General features: G+C 36.1%; 1 protein-coding gene across 16 annotated transcripts in view; it reads right to left on the reverse strand.

Annotated features, from left to right (window-relative positions):
- The window catches only part of LOC137632992 (protein bric-a-brac 1-like), a 242742-nt gene that overhangs the window by 153463 nt on the left and 69512 nt on the right, over nucleotides 1-19767 (reverse strand). For 15 of the 16 annotated variants that reach the window (XR_011042157.1, XR_011042156.1, XR_011042155.1 and 12 more), the window contains 2 exons: nucleotides 17385-18071; nucleotides 2073-2255 (listed from right to left, as the gene is read on the reverse strand). Coding sequence is in view for 13 of the 16 variants with exons in the window: in XM_068365159.1 (XP_068221260.1) it covers nucleotides 2073-2255; nucleotides 17385-18071 (870 nt within the window). In the remaining 3 variants the exon portion in view is untranslated. The remainder of the gene's footprint in view (nucleotides 1-2072; nucleotides 2256-17384; nucleotides 18072-19767) is intronic. The other variant, XM_068365160.1, reaches the window with a different exon arrangement.

A 19767-nucleotide genomic window follows, 5' to 3' on the forward strand; every position in this document is an offset into this window, starting at 1 on the left:
TAATAAATAGGCATTTAATTTTTCAAACTGAATGATGCAGAGCAAAAAGGACTATTTTTTTCTGGTTTAGGTTGATGACCCTTAAACTATTACTTTTATTTTTGGTATTAACATTACAATAAATGTGATAAATTTTCTATCCCAAGTTACAACAAAATTAGACGAGAGCAAATCGGCAAAAGAGAGCCTAGGAGAGATACAAATATCAGTTTTCCTTATCCGTCAGTCATGGAAGAAGCAGTCAAGCCAAGGGTCTGTGAGAAAAAGTCCTAAGGAGGACTCATCAAAATCTTGAGGTATTGAATACCTGTGTACTAAAACTTAATACTGTACAAAATCATCTACCCCTCGGGTAGATAATTGGTCATATGTTAGCTTGATGGAACAAAGAATATGGATTAATGTCCAACAAAAAGAAATGAATAGCGATTGGTCGAGATAATAGAGGCATACTGAATCTTGATAAACTTCATTAGCAATAGACAAGCGAAGGCATCATTTTTTCCCGAGGTAGAATGAAAGTTATTCAAAAAATAAAAAAATAATATCAATAAGTAATCCTTACTTAAATTTCTGAATGTTCTCAATTCCTTCATTATCAAATTTCTAAATGTTCTCAATTCCTTCATTATTAAATTTCTGAATGTTCAATTCCTTCATTATTAGAAGTCTTGTTTCTCATGTTATGTTCACTTATTTCCTACTAAAACATTTCATTAGTTTCTACATTTATCTTTACAAGAATTTCAAACTTCATTTCCTGGTTCTAAATATCTCAAACTGACAAAGTTTAAGTGAAATACTGTCTCTAAGGATTATCAATTACTTTACCCATTCTAAGGGAAAACCACCAGCTTTTGTGAATATAGATCTAATGGCAATGTATCTGGCCTTTTCCAAATTATATGCAACAGTTTTGGGAATATGTTTGGTTTCTCATAGTATTTATGATTAATAATTATTTTTAAAAAATTCTTACTCTCACCAAACATTAGTTTCCACATTAAAATTCTTTCTTTATTTTCTAATTAACTTCAACAATATAAAAAATCTTTCAATATATAGTACTTCATGAACTATAAGACAAATGCCACTTAAGTATAACAAAAAGTTTTGATTTCTCCAAACACAAATAATCACATTTTATAGACCTTTTTCAGAAAATAATGAAATTCAGGAGAAAGACTTGGCCTTAAACAAGTCTTGAAATTCTAGGCTCTGTATATGGCATTCTCGCCCAAACTGCTCTTAACAGTATTTGTTTTAGAGAAAATACAAGCCCTTTTTGAAAAAAAAAAGCCTTAAATAGTACTATACAGTAAACAATTTTCAATACTAGTATGGATAATTTCATAAAATCATAACTGCCTTTTCCTAAATTAGTAAATACTATTCTTGACAGTTATGAGTTACTTGAATGACTGCTGTCCTAAGTTCATGATCCCATTGTACCAGAAAATGTTATGAATAATGAATCTGAATCGGTATTATCAAAATTTCTCTTTGAATACTTGATTAGATGTTGTCTTTAGCATTATTTTTTCAGCTTCTATGATCCTTGAACTAATAAAAGGCATGTCTACTTAGTGCCAACAAAAGGGATTTTGACGAAGGAAAAATATTTCTGGGAAGAGGCCTGTGACGCCCGGTGAGAAAGGTCCTTCTTTGTACCTTTCCTAATATAAATCTTCCAAATATACTAGAGAAAGATAAAAGCATGGAATGCACAGGTTACAACCCTCGCGCGAACACCTTGTAGGTATCGTGTATTAAACAAAGGCGTGCGAAAACCACTATTCACAGGTTGTCTTCCATTTAGATAATCCCATCATCAATGGGGAGGGCCGTGACAGGCCCTAGAGAACAAAGTATTGTATTTATGAGAACAATATTTAAAAGCATGTTTCTCTTTCAAAGTTTTTCCCTTCATCTTTTACAATGAAGGATTTAATAACTATTCATAGTCAAGAAGTTATATGTGCTCTTCGAAAATTTAAATTTCCCAGAAGGCTAAGCAGCTCAACACACCAGATCTGTATACTCTCAACGAATTTTATTTCATGCTAATATACCTGCTCATCTGGTGTTAGTCGATCTTTAACTAGTTGACTCTTTAAACTGGATGGTCCTGGCTCCAAATGAGGTGATGTTGCAACTAAAACAGCTCTTGCTACAGCTGCCTTAGTACTTGGAGGACAAGTTGGGGTTTCTACTCCTAACGCTGTTGCTTCTCGGAATGGTATGACTTCTTCACCCTAGAAAGTTATTGTCATGTCATATAGTATTGAAATAGGCTCACAGTCAGGATATGGTGCAATAAAGATATCATAAAATGTGTTTGGTCATCAATGAAGCCTTAACTTAGAAGATTGTTTTAACCTTCAGAAAGTTAAGGCTTTAATGTTGAAAACTATTTAAGATTATTTATAAAACTTAACATGTGTGCATTCTTTATTTTATGGAAGGAGAAGACACTGCCTTTCATATTTATAGTTTTTTTCCTAAACAAGTTCAGTAACAGTTTAAATAAAACTCAAACTAACCAAAAAGCACTTTTTCTTTTCCTTGCCTCTAATTCAAGTACATTTCCTCCCCACTACTGAAACATTATTTAGTAAATCCTCTTTATTTCCAATCAAAAAAAATTGATAAAATTTCCTATTTCTATACTCACCTGATGTTCACATTGTTTCTTATCCAGAAGCTCAGTTTAACTGAAACGCTCCCATAAAATTTTCTTAAATATTTTCCCATTGTCTTTTACTTCAATAAAAACATGCCCTCAAAGGAATGGAACCTTGTATCAAAGAGGGGAAAGAATCCCAGTGTTGCCACAGCAGATACTACGTCTTGATTTTCATAGTTAATATAATCCCTCCTCGAGATACCGTACCATGAGTTAGCGGGGAGGAAAGTGGGCATGTATATGAACATCAGTCTAGTACAGAAATAAGAACTCTTTATCAAAATTCTTTTTTTCATAAATCTCCAATACTCATATTGCTGACTCCCACACACTCTAGGAGGTCGGGAGAAATGGGTCATAAAGAGGAATAAATTTAAGTAAAAGTACAGTACTGTAATGCCACGAGGTTAGGAATTACTAATATGGTTTAGATTACTCCACAAAATTTTAAACTCAATAGTTTGAAATATGGGACTCCAAATAGTTTACCAGAGTAATCAAAAATATATTACTGTAATTTTATCTAGATTTTACTTTTGATCCAGCAGATATTTCCAATTCATTCTAAATTGATTATCAGAATACAACATATTTACAGGCAAGGGTAATAAATTAACTGTTAATTACTTGAGGCAAAGTACCCTGCCACTATTATGAGGCCTGGAACCCAGTGGTCTTCATAGTACATCTTGCTTCTTTAAAGATATTTGGCAAAAACCGACTTGGTCCACCACCCAGCTGTTACTAAAACTTTTTCCGTATTAAGATTTCTACAAAACCTTAGCAGAAATAGGAATGAATGGCGAGCGATTGCGACGCAGTTCCGGTAGGCCCTGCTGCTAGATGACCACGGAGGTAGCAGCAGTAGGGGATTCAGCATTATGAAGCTTCATCTGTGGTGGATAATGTGGGAGGGTGGGCTGTGGCACCCTAGCAGTACCAGCTGAACTTGGTAGAGTCCCTTGTTAGGCTGGGAGGAACAGAGAGAGTAGAGGTCCCCTTTTTTGTTTTTGTTTAATTTGTTGATATCGGCTACCCCCCAAAATTGGGGGAAGTGCCTTGGTATATGATGACGACAAAACCTTGGGGAGGTAGCTACATTCCTGCCATCATGTTTCCTTCACTTTCACGCATGTAATTCTTGGATCTACAGTAGTTCCTTGTAAAATCCAGCTAGAAAGGATAGCATTTTTGGTCAATGGGCTATTAGGAACCTTTAGCCTGCAAAAATTAGTGACTACCTCTACCACCTTTTTGTTTTGTCTAAATATAACAATAGGTCTTTTAATGAACAAAGAAAATTTCATACCAAACTGTCTTCGTCCCATTTTAGTCAAGGCATGTGGAAAAATTAAGGCAGACTTTTCTTAAAATCACTTTTGACTTTTAAGGAATGTAAAGGAGACAAATTCATATTGTGTTTCCCAAATCCTATCTTGACTGACAACACTTTTAATTCACTAGTGCATTTAGCAGACACTGAAGCCTACAGAAATTTTGTTTCGGTCGTAATATCCAAAAGAAAAATCTTGTAATGGTTTAAATCTCCTCCCTTTTAAATACTATAAATCCTAAACCAAATTCCAGAAAACTGACCTTACTATTGTACTGGAGACCTTTCAAAATTGAACAATCTGAACACCAATAATACCTAAAACTGATAGATCTAATCCTAAATGCTTCAGTACAGAAGTATGGATCTACTGTACTGTATATCCCTTAATTGCTAAAATAGTGTTGTAAACAAAACAAAAATATTATCCAAGTTAGTTCTATTCATGAACAGATTCTTAACTTAGCACCAATCAAAATAAATTTTCCTTTGTATTTGAAAGTTATTGGTAGACCATCTTTAAGAATCTACAACACAGTCTGCAGATTTGGAAACCATTTGTTTCTGAGGATACACTGAATAGTCTCCACGAGATCAGATTTAGCACAGGCGGATTTAGATGTATAAACTTCGATATTAGCTATTTGAGCAGAATGATTGTGTATAGCAATCTTCTGGGGAGGTTTGACAAACATTTGTTCTGTGGCCAGAAAGGAACTACAAGCAGCTCCTGAACTTATTAGCAGATGCCATATTATTATTATTACTAGCCAAGCTGCAACCCTAGTTGGAAAAGCAAGATGCTATAAGCCCAAGGGCTCCAATAGGGAAAAATAGCCCAGTGAGGAAAGGAAATAAGGAAATAAATAAATGAGAATAATTTAACAATATATCATTCTAAAATCAGTAACAGCGTCAAAACAGATATGTCCTATATACACTATTAACGTAAAAAACAGATATATATATACTATAAAAAGACTCATGTCAGCCTGGTCAACATGAAAGAATTTGCTCCAACTTTGAACTTCTGAAGTTCTACTGATTCAACTACCCGATTAGGAAGATCATTCCACAACTTGGTCACAGCTGGAATAAAACTTCTAGAATACTGTGTAGTATCGAGCCTCACTATGGAGAAGGCCCGACTATTAGAATTAACTGGCTGCCTAGTATTACGAACAGGAAAGAATTGTCTAGGGAGATCTAAATGTAAAGGATGGTCAGATTTATGAAAAATCTTACGCAACATGCATAATGAACTAATTGAACAACGGTGCCAAAGATTAATATGTAGATCAGGAATAAGAAATTTAATAGACAGTAAGTTTCTGTCCAACAAATTAAGATGAGAATCAACAGCTGAACACCAGACAGGAGAACAATACTCAAAACAAGGTAGAATGAAAGAATTAAAACACTTCTTCAGAATAGATTGATCACCAAAAATCTTTTAAGACTTTCTCAATAAGTCAATTTTTTGTGCAAGTGAAGAAGACAGACCTAATGTGTTTCTCAAAAGTAAATTTGCTGTCGAGAATCACACCTAGAATTTTAAAAGTGTCATACAAATTCAAAGAAACATTATCAATACCGAGATCCAGATGTTGAGGAGCCACCGTCCTTGACCTACTTACAATCATACTTTGAGTTTTGTTAGGATTCAACTTAATACCCCATAATTTGCACCATGCACCAATTTTAGCTAAATCTCTATTAAGGGATTCACCAACCCCAGATCTACATTCAGGGTATGGAATTGATGCAAAGAGTAGCATCATCTGCATATGCAACAAACTTGTTTTCTAGGCCAAACCACATGTCATGTGTATATAGTATGAAAAGTAATGGGCCAAGAACACTACCCTGTGGAACACCGGATATCACATTCCTATACTCACTATGGTGCCCATCAACCACAACTCTGATCTATTACTTAAATCGATAATAATGCTAAGAAACTACCCACCCACTCCCAACTGCTTCAGTTTGAAAACAAGGGCCTCGTGATTAACACGGTCAAAGGCAGCACTAAAATCAAGGCCAATCATACGAACTTCCTGACCACAATCAAGGGATCTCTGTTCACCATTGGAGATTGTAAGAAGGGCTTCACATGCTCCAAGGCCTTTACGAAAACCAAATTGCAAACTAGGGAGTAGATGATTACCTTCAGCAAACCTATTAAGACGTTTTGCCAGAAGATGTTCAAAACTTTAGATAATATGGGAGTTATGGAAATTGGGCGGTAATCAGTGGGACTTGAGCTACCACAAACACATTTACATAGAGGAGTAACATTACCAATTCTCCAACAAATGCTAAAAGCTCCTCTTCTTGCTAACTTGCGCAAAATAACTTTGGAGCTAAGATATCTGCTGTCTTTATAAAAAAACAAAGGAAAAATACCATTTGGGTCTACACCTCCATAAGCATCAAGGTTCATCAACAGAGCTTTAATCTCGCGAGATCGAAAAGCTAAATAGTTAGTTTAGCCCCAGGAAAACAGGAATGAGGAAGTTCAAGTTTTTCATTACTCTGTTTACTGTAAAAAACATCAGTCAAAAGGGCTGCCTTTTCCTTTAGACAGTGAGTGACCGAGCTATCTGGTTTAAGTAAATGAGGAACTGTTGCATCTACACCAAAGAGTGCAGATTTAAGGGTAGACTACCATCTATGTTCCCGAGTTGTACCAGAAAGGGTTTCTTGTACGGTTAAATTGTACTCCTTTTCAGTTGAGGCATAAACTCTCTGAGCAAAAGCTCGAAGCTGAGTATAGTTGTTCCAGGTCAAATCTGATCTGTTACCCTTCCAAAGACGATAGGCCTCCTGCTTCTCCAAATAAGCACGTCTACAATCATCATTGAACCACGGTTTGTCCTTCACTCGGTACCTTAGCACACGAGAAGGGATACGCCTATCAATTACGTTGACTAGATTCTCATTCAAAGGGACAACAGGATCTACACTACTATATAATTGTGACCAATTCAAGCACAAAAGATCATGCAAAATCTAATTCCAGTCTGCTTGGGATTTCATATAAATTTTTACAAGAGTATGATATACAGTATATATATCAGGGACAGGCTGCTCAGTCTTCACTACTAATGAAATCAAAGCATGATCAGATGTCCCAACTAGAGAACCAACCTTACTAGTTATAACGCCAGGGGAGTCAGTGTATACGAGGTCCAAGCAATTACCAGACCTGTGAGTAGCTTCATTTATGATTTGCTCACAGCCTGATTCAGAGGCAAAGTCTAAAGATCTTAAGCCATGGCAATCAGTAAGAGAGAGAACTTAACAACTCCCTATGGTGAGCATTAAAATCACCAACAAAGACAAAAGAAGCCTTTCTATCATCTTCTTGTATCTTAGCCATAATGATAAGAAGACAATCGAGGATAGAATTATCCAGGTCTGGATTCCGGTAGATTGAACACAAATAAAAGTTATGCCTTCCACAAACTTTCATTACCTGAATCTCATGACATCCACATTGATATCAGGCGTGTCCGGAAAAGTCGCCGTAAACAAGTTTGCCGTAAAACAAGTATTTGTGATAAAAACACTTTGGTTTCTGAAGTACCATTTTATCTCTTTCAAACAACCAAGTTTGGCTTTCGAAGTTTCGATAAGTAAACAACCAATAAGGAAATCAAGTAAGATTTTTATATATTCGACTACTGTAGTTTTTTGTAGGCAGTCAACCCAAGACGATAGTGTATCAAATGAAAACAAGTAGAGGAGGACTGAAATTAGTTGACGATCTTAACTATATTTACCGCAAGAATTAGTAACTTATTTCAAAACGCACTATATAGGAGGAGAACGGGGTAGAGGAGAGCGAAGACGATGAGTGGAGCCTACTTTCCCTATTGCATTATGGAATGTTTTTGAACGGGTTGAGCATAATAGAAGCAGAACGAACAACAGCATGGAAGGCTACCATAATGCACTGCAAAGCTCAATGACAAATATGCATCCAAATCTATGGAAGCTTATTTCGTATCTAAAAAAGGAAGAGATTTTAGCAAGAAAGAAAAAGTGTGACTTAGACCGAGGAAACGCTGAAGGAATGAAAAAGGCATATAGTGATGTTAACACAAGACTCCATCGACAAGTAATTGGGTACAATTCTGCATAGAAAAGAGACTATTTGCGTAGTATGGCGTGGAATCTGCACTCTTTTTAAATTATTGCATTTTTTCTCTTTTATTCCATCTATGTTCTTAAATAACGAAACTTTTTTAAAGGATATGTTCTTAAATAATAAAGCATTTTATAAATGGTCAATGTATTTTCATTTGATCATAGTAAATAAATAAAAAAAACATTTACTTGATTTCCTTATTGTTTGTTTACTTATCGAAACTTCGAAAGCCAAACTTGGTTGTTTGAAAGAGATAAAATGGTACTTCAGAAACCAAAGTGTTTTTATCACAAATACTTGTTTTACGGCAAAATTGTCTTGCGGCGATTTTTCCTATTAGGCAAAATTTCCCGCGGCGAGAATTCCTGAGGCGAGTTTTCCTACGGCAAACTTGTTTACGGCAAATTATCCTAAAACCGATAGCAGGACTTATATGAGAAGCAGGGTACTCTGTCCTAATATACACCGCCATTCCCCTGGCCCTAGGGATGGCATCATGTTTCAACATTACTGGCTTCTTAAAACCCAGTTATAAGGAGCTCAGATGAGTGCCTCATATTAGAAACCAAAGTTTCTGAGCACAAAAGAATATCATACTATCTGGATGCAACTGTAAGGTCCTGGATATTTGCATGAAGACCACGAATATTGCAATACAGAAAACGACATTGACGAAATCTTGGACGTTCTAGTCCCGGATTTCGCTCAATGTTTCCAAACAGCATAAAAATTAATAGAAATAAAAAACAAACACTTAAAAACTAGATTAACAAGAATTATAACAAAAACAATATGTACAGAATTATAAATAAAGTTATTGATGATACCCATAGACAATAATAAAATGTCTGAAATACTGGTCAACATGGAGGAGCCAATACCCCATGCAAGGCTAAATACGCTCCAGGATAGCCACTTCAACTGAAGGGAGGACAGTAAGGATGGTTTTGAGAAGAAAAAGAATCGGAAGAAGGAAGACCACCTCTTGATAAACCACCAGGCATCAATGGCCCTTCTATTAAGCCTGCCCAACACCCTTTCAAAAAAACCAAGAGGAAGAAAAAAAAAAATAAGATAGAATAGTGTTTCCGAGTGTACCCTCAAACAAGAGGACTCAAACCCAAGACAGTGAAAGTCCATGGTACAGTGGCTATGTCACTACACAAGACTAGAGAACAATGGTTTGATTTTGGAGTGTCCTTCTCCTAGAAGAGCTGCTTACCATAGCTAAAGAGTCCCTTCTACACACACCAAGAGGAAAGTGGCTACTAAACAATTACACGGCAGTAACCTTTTGGGTGAAGAAGAATTGTTTGGTAATCTCAGTGTTGTCAGCTGTATGAGGACAGAGGAGAATATGTAAAGAATTGGCCAGACTATTCGGTGTGTGAGTAAGCAAAGTGAAAATGAACCGTAACCAGAGAGAAGGATCCAATGTAGTACTGTCTGGCCAATCAAAGGACATAACTCTCGCAGTAATATATCAAAGGGTGGTTGGTGCCCTGCCCAACTTGCTACCTAGACAAATGGATAGAATGCGTAAAGATCATTTGACCCGTCTTGTAACAAAGAATCTATTTTCCACCCTAAGGATCCAGCAATGGTGTTAAAAACAATCTTTTGTTAAGTGAGGTGGCAAGACATCCTACCACTTTCAAATCTCTCTACCAATCAACAGCTGATGACTCCATTCGTTTGTAAAAATCCAATTCTTTCGGCTTGACTAATATGCCAGAACATTTGATTTTCCTGGAATGAACTGCAGATGTAAAGCAATTCCGGTGAGAGACTTCCATGTTAACAGTTCATCTGCTATCAGAAACAGAAATGCGATATTTTCCCCCATTGGTTTCAAATGTAAGCTAGTGTTGCCATATTGTCTAAAAAGAGCAACACTAGCCATTTCTGATCTTGATGACTTTAATATCGCTAGTAAATTGAGGTAATTGGTGTGCAGCTTCACCTCCAGCGGGTCCATTTCCTCGATAAATAGTCAAGAGTTGCTCCCCACCCTTCCTGTGACATGTATGAACAGATAAGAGTTTGAGATTTTCAACTCCAAAGAGACTTCTTGTGACAAGTGACTGCAGTTGTCCCACCCATTCAGTAGTCAAGTTTATTTACAATTGGTTGAAGCACCATTGGTGGAATAGCTTCAGCATCTAGAATTGTCGTCTCGTTCCTATGCGCTTTGAAATTAAACTCTCATTTTCAGATGGCCTAGATAGACTAATTACTTTTAAGTTAAGAAGGCCATGGTTCTCTAAAGGAAGCTATCAAAACTAATTTATCCATGTAACTAAAGGAACCCTAGTCCCAGTAACATATAAATGTTTTGAGATGGGGACCATTATCCACGTGTATCTTAGAGACCGTCCTAAGCCCAAAACATAGGCACTTTTGCTGAAACTTTTCATCTGTTGACAAAGCGAAGGTGTTTCCTTCAATTTATATTAGTGGGAATGTTCTGAGATGTCTATCGAGAACTTCGAAGCTTTTTGTTTGATCACAACCAGACGTGTTGAGGGTATTTCCATCGAGAACTTTGCCGTACCGTGAACTTGTTGAACGTCGAAATATGCGGAACTGGTCTTCAGCCTCCTGAGCTTTTGGGGACTAGAAATAACCTTTTGTAGAACCACAGAGAAGGGTTTGTGATCTCTTCTATCACATCCTTCTGTAGAAGTTTCATGATTTCCAGTTGCAGTAACAGAGCTTTTTCTGTATTCGTAATAGCTTTGATACAAAGCCGGTTTCTTTGATAAATCTGGGTTGGAAGCTAGTAGAATTTGGTAGCCTTCCTTGACCACAGTCAATACCAAAGGGTTAGGCAATACTCTATGCCAAACGGGGAAGAGGACAGTCTTCCCCTACTGGAATTTGATAAAGTTTGAGTTCAGTAGGCAACCCTTCTGAAAGTCTATTGTAACTGAATTAAGATATGTTATCCTTTAATGGAAGGGCCTCCTCGACGGCACGTCCGAGTTTGAGAAATATGACCCATAATTTGAAGGTAGAGTATTTCTATAAACTGACCTCAGGACATCATCCAAGTACTGTTCTCTACTTGAGCAACTACTACATCAATGTTAACTTCATCTAAAGGGTCCTTAAATACTGTAGAAATTATTTTTATTGTGTCTGATGCTGAGCCTACCATAGATTTAAACATCTGTTCTATTATCCGAATCACATATTGCACAAAGGCTGATAATGTTTCGGAGGTCTCATCTGACTTATCTAAGGAAGTCCGATAATCTAAAATTACATCCAAATCCTGATGTCCTGAAAAATTCTCTGAGATTAGAGAGAACCCCTCTAATGAACTACAATCTGCAATTTAAAGATTCAATTACACTCGCTATCTGATTACCTACAAATAATATCTCTCTAGTTAACCAGCTTGCACAACCTGAATCTAGAGATTTTCTTTTCCAAACTACTATTTAGTCCACTAGTGTAATCTTCCCAAGCTTTTTCCACAAACTTACAGCAAGTTTCTTTTAGTGCTTAGAACTGAAAAGGATCAGCAACCATTGGAACCCTTTCCACGAGATGTATCGATGGTGAAAAACACATCACAACAATCGTTTAAATCCCGGCAGTTGCCCAGACATGATACACAAAAGTAATGAAAACCATGATAGCCCAGAAATAATACTGTGCACATTCCAGGTAATAATGGCTAATTAAACCAGAGAAAGTCTTATAAATGCACAGCATGTAAACAACCTGGAGGGCGAGTGTGTGCTGGCAATAGACAGGGATAACTGAAGACCCAGAGTACCTGATGTGGCAACTGTGGGATTCTTACCACTTACTGCTAGAAGTTACATGCCTTTGTTAAAAGCATGTATTTACATAAGTGAAAGAAAATTGGAAAATTGTAGAAATTCAAAAGATTTGAAAGTGTCAATTAACCCAAGCCTCTGGAAAAGAAATTTGAACATCGGGGGAGATTTATTTAGCCTTTTTGTAAAATTATATTAAGCAGTGGCCTGGCCTTCATAAAATTATGAAATTCCCTTTTAAAATTAATAACTCGCAACCTATTTGGTTTTAAAAATTACTTATGTTGCGACTTTCCCTTCATCTAAAAGGGAAGATCACAAACAGGGCTGAACTTCACTGACTTAAAATTGGTTGTCAACTTAATAGCTAACCAAAACAAATTAAATTAGTACAATTAGTTTTCACATTTCACTGAGAAAGAAAGGTTTACTTCTGAAGTACTTCCACAGAAATCATACGAAAGAAAAAAAAAATAGAAAGTGCAGGGGCAGTAAATACTTCTAAAACTGAAATGGGTAACAAGCATAGTTATCAAATTCAACAAGACGACTAAGTCGTCGACTCATTTGCCTGAGCAAAAGGATATTTTCTTAAATAAAAGATCAAAACTGGAGCAAGGTCAGGTAACTGTTGCTGATCACCTATCGGAAAAGCACAAAAGAATGGGAGAAAGACAAAGGTAAAAGTAAATGCAGCCACAACTACAAGAATATTGCCCAAAAACCTTTAGAACTATATACATTCTTATTATTATTACTAGCTAAGCTAAACCCTAGTTGGAAAAGCAGAATGCTATAAGACCAAGGGCTCCAATAAAGAAAAAAAATCCCAGTGAGGAAAGGAAATAAATACATTACAAGAGACGTAATGATCAATTATAATCAAAAATATTTTAACATAACCACATTAAACAAAGGACTTTCATAAAAAAAGGAAATTAAAGACTTTACTGTGTCCGAGTTTTCCCTCAAGCAAGAGAACTCTACCCCATGACTGGAAGATCATGGCACAGGGGATATAGCACTTCCCAAGACTAGAGAACAATCATTTGGTTTTAGAGTGAATTCTCCTAGAAGAGCTGCTTGCCATACAGTAGCTGAAGTGTCTTTTACCCTCAACAAGAGGAAAGTAGTCACTGAACAATTACAGGACAGTAGGTAACCCCTTAAACAAAGAATATTTTGTTAATTTCAGTATTGTCACTTGCATGGGGACAGAGGAGAAGAGTAAAGAAATATGCTAAACTATTTGGTGTACGTGTAAGCAATTAAAAAATTACCTTTATCCAGAGAGGGGGATCCAATGTAGTACTGCCTGGACAGTCAAAGGACCTAATAACTCTCTGAGCATGCACTCAATATCTACAACCAAAAGAATGGTTTGTTTTAATATTAGTTTTAATAAAAACACTACGTAATCATATGCAGATACATATTGCCCTATATCTGTGTATGTGGAATTCCCAGTCAACATATATGCATAGTTTTAAACTGAAATGATACAAGTGCACATGCCCAATACCGACAACGACAAACTCTCTGTCTTTATGCATCAAAAGTTCAAGAGTAAGAATGCAACAAAGCCGATAGGCATTTCATATACGAAAGGGTATCTATGAAAAAAGTTTAGGACAAAATGCATGGTTCATTTCATTGCAACCCTACGCATTATATAACGTCTAGAACTTATTTAATAAGGAGGGAGGATGAAAGAACTATGACCTTCAAGGGTTAGCCATGTACAGTAATCATTAATGGAGGCACAGAGGAAAAGGTGCCTAAAATTTTGAGCCTTGCATTTGTGGTAAGCAGTTTGCACGAGAATTCTGTGTGATAGTACTTCAAAGCTCTTCATATCAACACTTCATAAGAGTGGCAGTTGTGAAATGCAAAAAATTAATGAAGTGGATGAAAATGAAGGTGTACTTTTCTTCCCTGTTGGCAACCTATGACTCCTCACATTAATTATAACCCACCCAAAAATATGTTAAAATGTTTAAAAGTTACATCCATTATTTAGAATTAGTGAAGTGATGTTTCCATCCCTGTTTATGGAATGGAAGCAATTTCCTTATTGTTCTTAACCCCTTTGGTACCCTTAGTCTGATGCGTAAACATATGCTCAATTCCTTGAAGCCCAGAAGGCGAGGTCCGAGTACAATTGTACACACTAATAAAATAGTTTCCAGAACTTCTTTAACCTTATTTCAGATTACTTTTTCTTCCATGTGGTCTTACAAAATCGTAAAATACTCAAACAGGGCAACACTTTCTTGAAATGCCTATTATGGTCATCAATCAGCATTCTTTCTTCTCACCAATTACTGTTTAACTGGCGTTTAATTTGAAATTACTTGACTGTTTACATCACTAAAGAGGAATTTTTAAGCCACTTCCTTACAAGGTCTCTTGTTATTATGAGCCTTGTTTTTAATCGAAGTGAAAACACCTTATGGTTTATTAAAATACTGTAGTGAAAGAGAATTTGGGTGATGATTAGAACAATCAATAACATGAACATATGAGATGAAACTATTATTCACATCCAAGATCATGATTCTCTTGATATAAAGGGGGATTATTATTGGTTTCTTTAATATGGGACATAATTCCAGGCACTGAGGCCAGAAAGGCACTTCAGTACTAAATTGCAACTGTAGCGAGACAAATTGGAAAGCAAGATGGGAAAAAAGATATCAAGATAACTAAACTATAGGCACATATGAATGTCAACCCAATGTCTCTAAAGATCAAACCCCATCTAGACTTCACAGAAGTCCTTGGTACAGACAGGCCAGAATGTTGCAACTAGTATATAGAACACAGTAATCAGATGGGGAAAGCATTGGTCACCGACGCCCACTTATAGACTCACGAAAATGGAAAAAAAAAAAAATATAGTCAAATGAACTTTGAAACAAAGACGCACTACTCAAAAATAGATTAAAGTGATTTCAGCGCAAAACCTAGTTTTATCTTTATGACTGTCACATAGAAAGCGAGTGTGATGTAAACATCAAACATAAGACTGAGCATATGCACAGTTGGAACATATAAAAATTGAGTGTATAAGATTATACAAAATTATATTTCCTCATCCATGGCAATACATGACTAATGGGCTTTGGATGAAAATAGCTATCTAAAGGGTGTAAAAATAAAAAATGCTTGGGAGTATAACAAATGACTTTTCACAAGTTAAAAATCAAACTAAAACCAGAACCTTACAACAATGGAAATTTGCAACAAATTTCCAAACTCATTTGGTGTGGTCAGTTATGCAGATTTTGTTGTGTGAATGTACTGAATTTAACAAACCAATGACATCTTGGCTTATCAATATAAACCCAGAAGTTGATTTCATTACCTACAACGAAGACTAAAACAAGATGACAACTTTCCTTGTGCTTCTCTGAAAACATTGAATTGATCCCAAAAGAGGAGGATGCAATAGGGTCTTTTATTGGTAATACCCTTTACACATTCTTGTTTTCATCTAGTGTCTTCAAGGTATAAGGCTATTTCAAAATGGGCACAAAAAAATTAGGTAAGCCTATGGTATAATCCGATTGAATTCCCTTGAGATAGGGTTTTAAGCATTTAGGATTTCAGGGCCTCGTGCAACTTGACTAGGGCATATCACACTTAATTTTTAAAACTGTTTGTATTGAATTCTTTCCTTTGAGCATTCCTTTGTAATTTCCCTTTCAAGACAATGTTAATGTATCAGTTTAAAGATACATTCATGTTCATCATATCATAACAGTAAACTTCAAAATGGCAAAACACCATATAGTCAAAATCATAAGCTTAAGTTTAAAAAATAAAAATTTCATCACCTTATACAAATATAATCCAAACAATGGTAACAAATAAAACATTTAACCATGTAAAACAAAACAACCGACTTTCCAACAAAATAGTTAATTACCATTGAGGTCTAAGTATTGCATAAATAAGATAAAACAAATGGAAATTTAAGGTGGGAATATGCACCCAAAGCATAACTGGCTGGCTCTTAACCTCCAAATACTTTAAGGGTAACCTATCATAGATAATTCCTTCGCAGGAAATATTCTTAAAGTTTCCTGATAATGATGCCACTATATATTACCAGACTCTCCATGCTTGGGAATTTTCCAACATGATTGGCGATCAAACCCGCTAAAAATTCTCAACATTATCATTCAGTTATAATAAATAATAACTAAAGATGAGAAGTGGAAGGGTTAATACTATATTTAATAGAGTGAGCTATCCTGTCCAGTATTGACTTTTAAGGAGAAGGAATGTCTCTCCCTACTGAGATATGGTCTGATTTAGGATTCTACATTTGTTTCTCTTCTTCATTTTGCCTAGCAATGCTAATTTTTTTCCCTTTTTATCCTATAACAGCTGAGTCAACATTCAATTTTTACCAAGGTAAACCATATATTAAAACCTTTGAAAATCCTATTTAGAGTTGGTATTTTCCAAGGAACTGCAAATGAAAAAATCTATACCTTTTAGGAGACAGCATACAGAAACTCCCATGTTTGCCCTCTCTAGTAGAGATAAAAGAAATGAACAGAAATAATAAAATCTTTAAGAAATAAAAAACTGAAATTAAACACTGAAAAACAATTGCAATGAAGTCCATACATTCAATACAAATATGTGGGCATCTAAAGATGACCTCATAACTAACTTATCGCAAAGCAAGCCACAGTAGCATCTATTAAAGGCTTTACAGGTTTTAAAGGCCACTTGTGAACGGCAGAGGCAAGGGACAGTGACATTGCCCAATCAAGCAGGACAATGCCCTAGAGACTGGTCATACACATATGATCAGTGCCCATGCCCCCTCTCCACCCAAGCTAGGACCAAGGAGGGCCAGGCAATGGCTACTAATGACTAAGTAGATAGACCTAAAGGCTCCCCCAAACACCCCCATCCTTAGCTCATAAGGATGGTGAAGTTACAGAAACTAAAGGAACTAGCCAGTGATATTAAAAGTCTCCACTTATTCCTTAAACAGATTAAACAATATCCCTTTTGAAATGAGAAAGTTGATAATTTCTATCCATCCCTTTAAAACTTTTACAGTACATTAAGTTAGGAGAAAAACTGGATCAGCAATAAGGGAAAAAAAAGTTGAAAGAAAACATTAGGTAAGAAAAATTAAGGGGAGGGAGACTAAAGGAACAATCAAAAGAAGAAATTAAAACAGAATAAGAGACTACTGTATATGGATGATTGCCACACAGTTGCCCAAGGAGCCAACAATGATCATAGAAAGACCTTACAGCCTAAAGTTCTCATATATAAATACTAAAAATAAAAATGAGAAATCCAGTCATCGACAATTTGTAATATTTACACTTAAAACAAAAAAATAAGATTAAAAAAAAAGAACTTAAATGCATGACCCTGACTTACCATAGAAGCTTCCGGTACCGACTGTGCTTGTATACCAGATGGGCCAGGAACCGAGCTTTCGTCACTACTGTGATACTGGTCGGGATATATATCCCGAGAAGCCTGTTCTCCTCCACGACTGGAGGACGTAACTTGAGCTGTGCCTGCATATATGGCCGTTCCTGAGACAGAATATAGTACACTTTCTGAAGCTGGGATTGGGGCATGGTGACTAGCATAAGGCTGGGGCGTATGAGTGGTTACCTCCTGCTGATGTGACGACACTTCATGAGAAGGTACTAAAACCACTTGAGGAGGGTGATCTCGAATTGTTAAGTTTTCCCCCCGTAAACTAAGATTTTCACCACGGAGACTTAAGTTTTCACCATTTTCTGTTTCTACAGTCACTACCTCTTCCTGATTTTCTCTTAAACCAACATAACTACTCTGTACATTAAACTGTTCAGTTTTTTTCCGTTTGGCAACGGGACTAGACTGTGGGTATTTCACTTGTAGATGCTGTGTAACAGTAATAGGGGTACCAACTGTAGTTGCTTGAGAAACTAAGGTTGGAGGCTGAGATCTTGGAGGGGAAGCTATTCTTTTAACTGCTTTTTCTGTCGGTCTGTCAGGTTCAGCCAGACCCTTAATTTTTAAATTCTCTGCAGTACTTATAAGAGATCCCAGCTCTGACTGCGATACACTGACCTGAGAAAAGGTAAAGTTTTTTGATTACTCTCAATTCAATACTCAAAAGTTGAATACTAAATATAGAAACTTTACTTTCTTACCTTAAGCACTGAACTTACATACATATTCATGGTAAAACAGTTTTCATGTCAAGATTAATTAATTTGGTAATTGCCCAACAATGAAAAAATTTCATTCTAACAAAGATGCGTGCAAACCCTTTGTTACCATATAAGCTGTGACAATGCGTGCTAGTAAAAAAACCATTGCATCTTTTATTCCTCATTCTTCTGTCATTCAAGTATTGTAGAAAAAACCCTAAACCACTGAGTGAGGAGCAGAGTGGAAACTTATAAGATTCTCAGTTAACTACTGAAATGATTATAATATGAAAACTATCAGTGAATCTACACCAAGAATATAGTTCCAAGTACCTCACTGACCTGGTAGGAGGGACACTTGTACTCTAGCATCAAAAGTAGGGTATGAAAGACTAAGACCAAATAACAATATTTCACCTGGAATTCAACTTTGTATTCACACAATTTTTCTGTTCCTTTGAAGTTATCATACAGCCTTAAATTGAGAAGGGACCACAACCTAATTGAATTTCTATACCTTAAGCTTAATTTTGAAACTCAATTTAGACTGCAAAGTTCAAATTTTTTAGAATTCACTCTAATTTTATTTTCTTGAAATAAGAACTCCAATAACATTATTGACCTTAATAGTTCTATTACTGACTGTTGAACCAAGGCCCACCAGTTATTGTAATTAATTCAGACTCCCTCAAATTTTTAGTTATCAAATTAAAACCACAGATACTTTACCCACATGTTTATGGCTTTAAAATACAGATTCTCTATAACAAAACATTTCTGATGAGCCATCTAACCTTCTTGGTCCTCTTTCCCAATTATAATTAGACTATACACACACACACACATCTCATCCCTTACTAAAATCTATGAGGGGGGAAAAGGAGATACTGTATAGATAGCTTTTTCTTTTGAAAATTTTTTCATATCAGAAAATTTGTAGGAAAAAAATTAATGCTTTGTTGTCAAGGCTAAAACAAACTGTCTCAATGTCTAAAGTTCCAAATTGTGGCTTCCCAGAATACCTTGGTAGCATTTTCACCATTTTGTGATGTAAGACTCGACAGTATCACCAAACTACAGGATTATCAATGAAGTCCAAGAATTCTGTAGACATCATAGACCTATAACATTTATTTTACGTTATGGTAAAAACCCTTTTCATAATCGCTAGATCCAGCAAAGATGACAAAGTATGACTGGATATAGGATGAATGCTGTTGCTTCAGTCCTGCCTAAAATTTAGTTGCCTACTCTAACTTTTTAATCTTAAAGGTGAAAATTACAAGGACCTCAAGAGCTTTATTTTACGTTGAGGGCATACTTTTCTAACTTAGGCTAATACTTTTCCTTAGTCAAAGGATCTGGGGTTTCTGTAAACGAGGGTCTTCTTCCCACCCATGTTAATGAATAGCCAAGGCGGAAGCGAGAGTTCCTGTAGTCTTGTATTCTGTTGCCTCAAAGACCTAACTAGGTAGTGGGTTGGCCAGGGCACCACCCACCCGTTGAGATACTACCGCTAAAGAGTTATGGGTCCTTTGACTGGTCAGACAGTAATACATTGGATCCTTCTCTCTCGTTACGGCTAATTTTCCCTTCGCCTACACATACACCAA

The sequence above is a fragment of the Palaemon carinicauda genome, chromosome 42, assembly GCF_036898095.1.
Source record: "Palaemon carinicauda isolate YSFRI2023 chromosome 42, ASM3689809v2, whole genome shotgun sequence".
Classification (NCBI taxonomy): domain Eukaryota; kingdom Metazoa; phylum Arthropoda; class Malacostraca; order Decapoda; family Palaemonidae; genus Palaemon; species Palaemon carinicauda.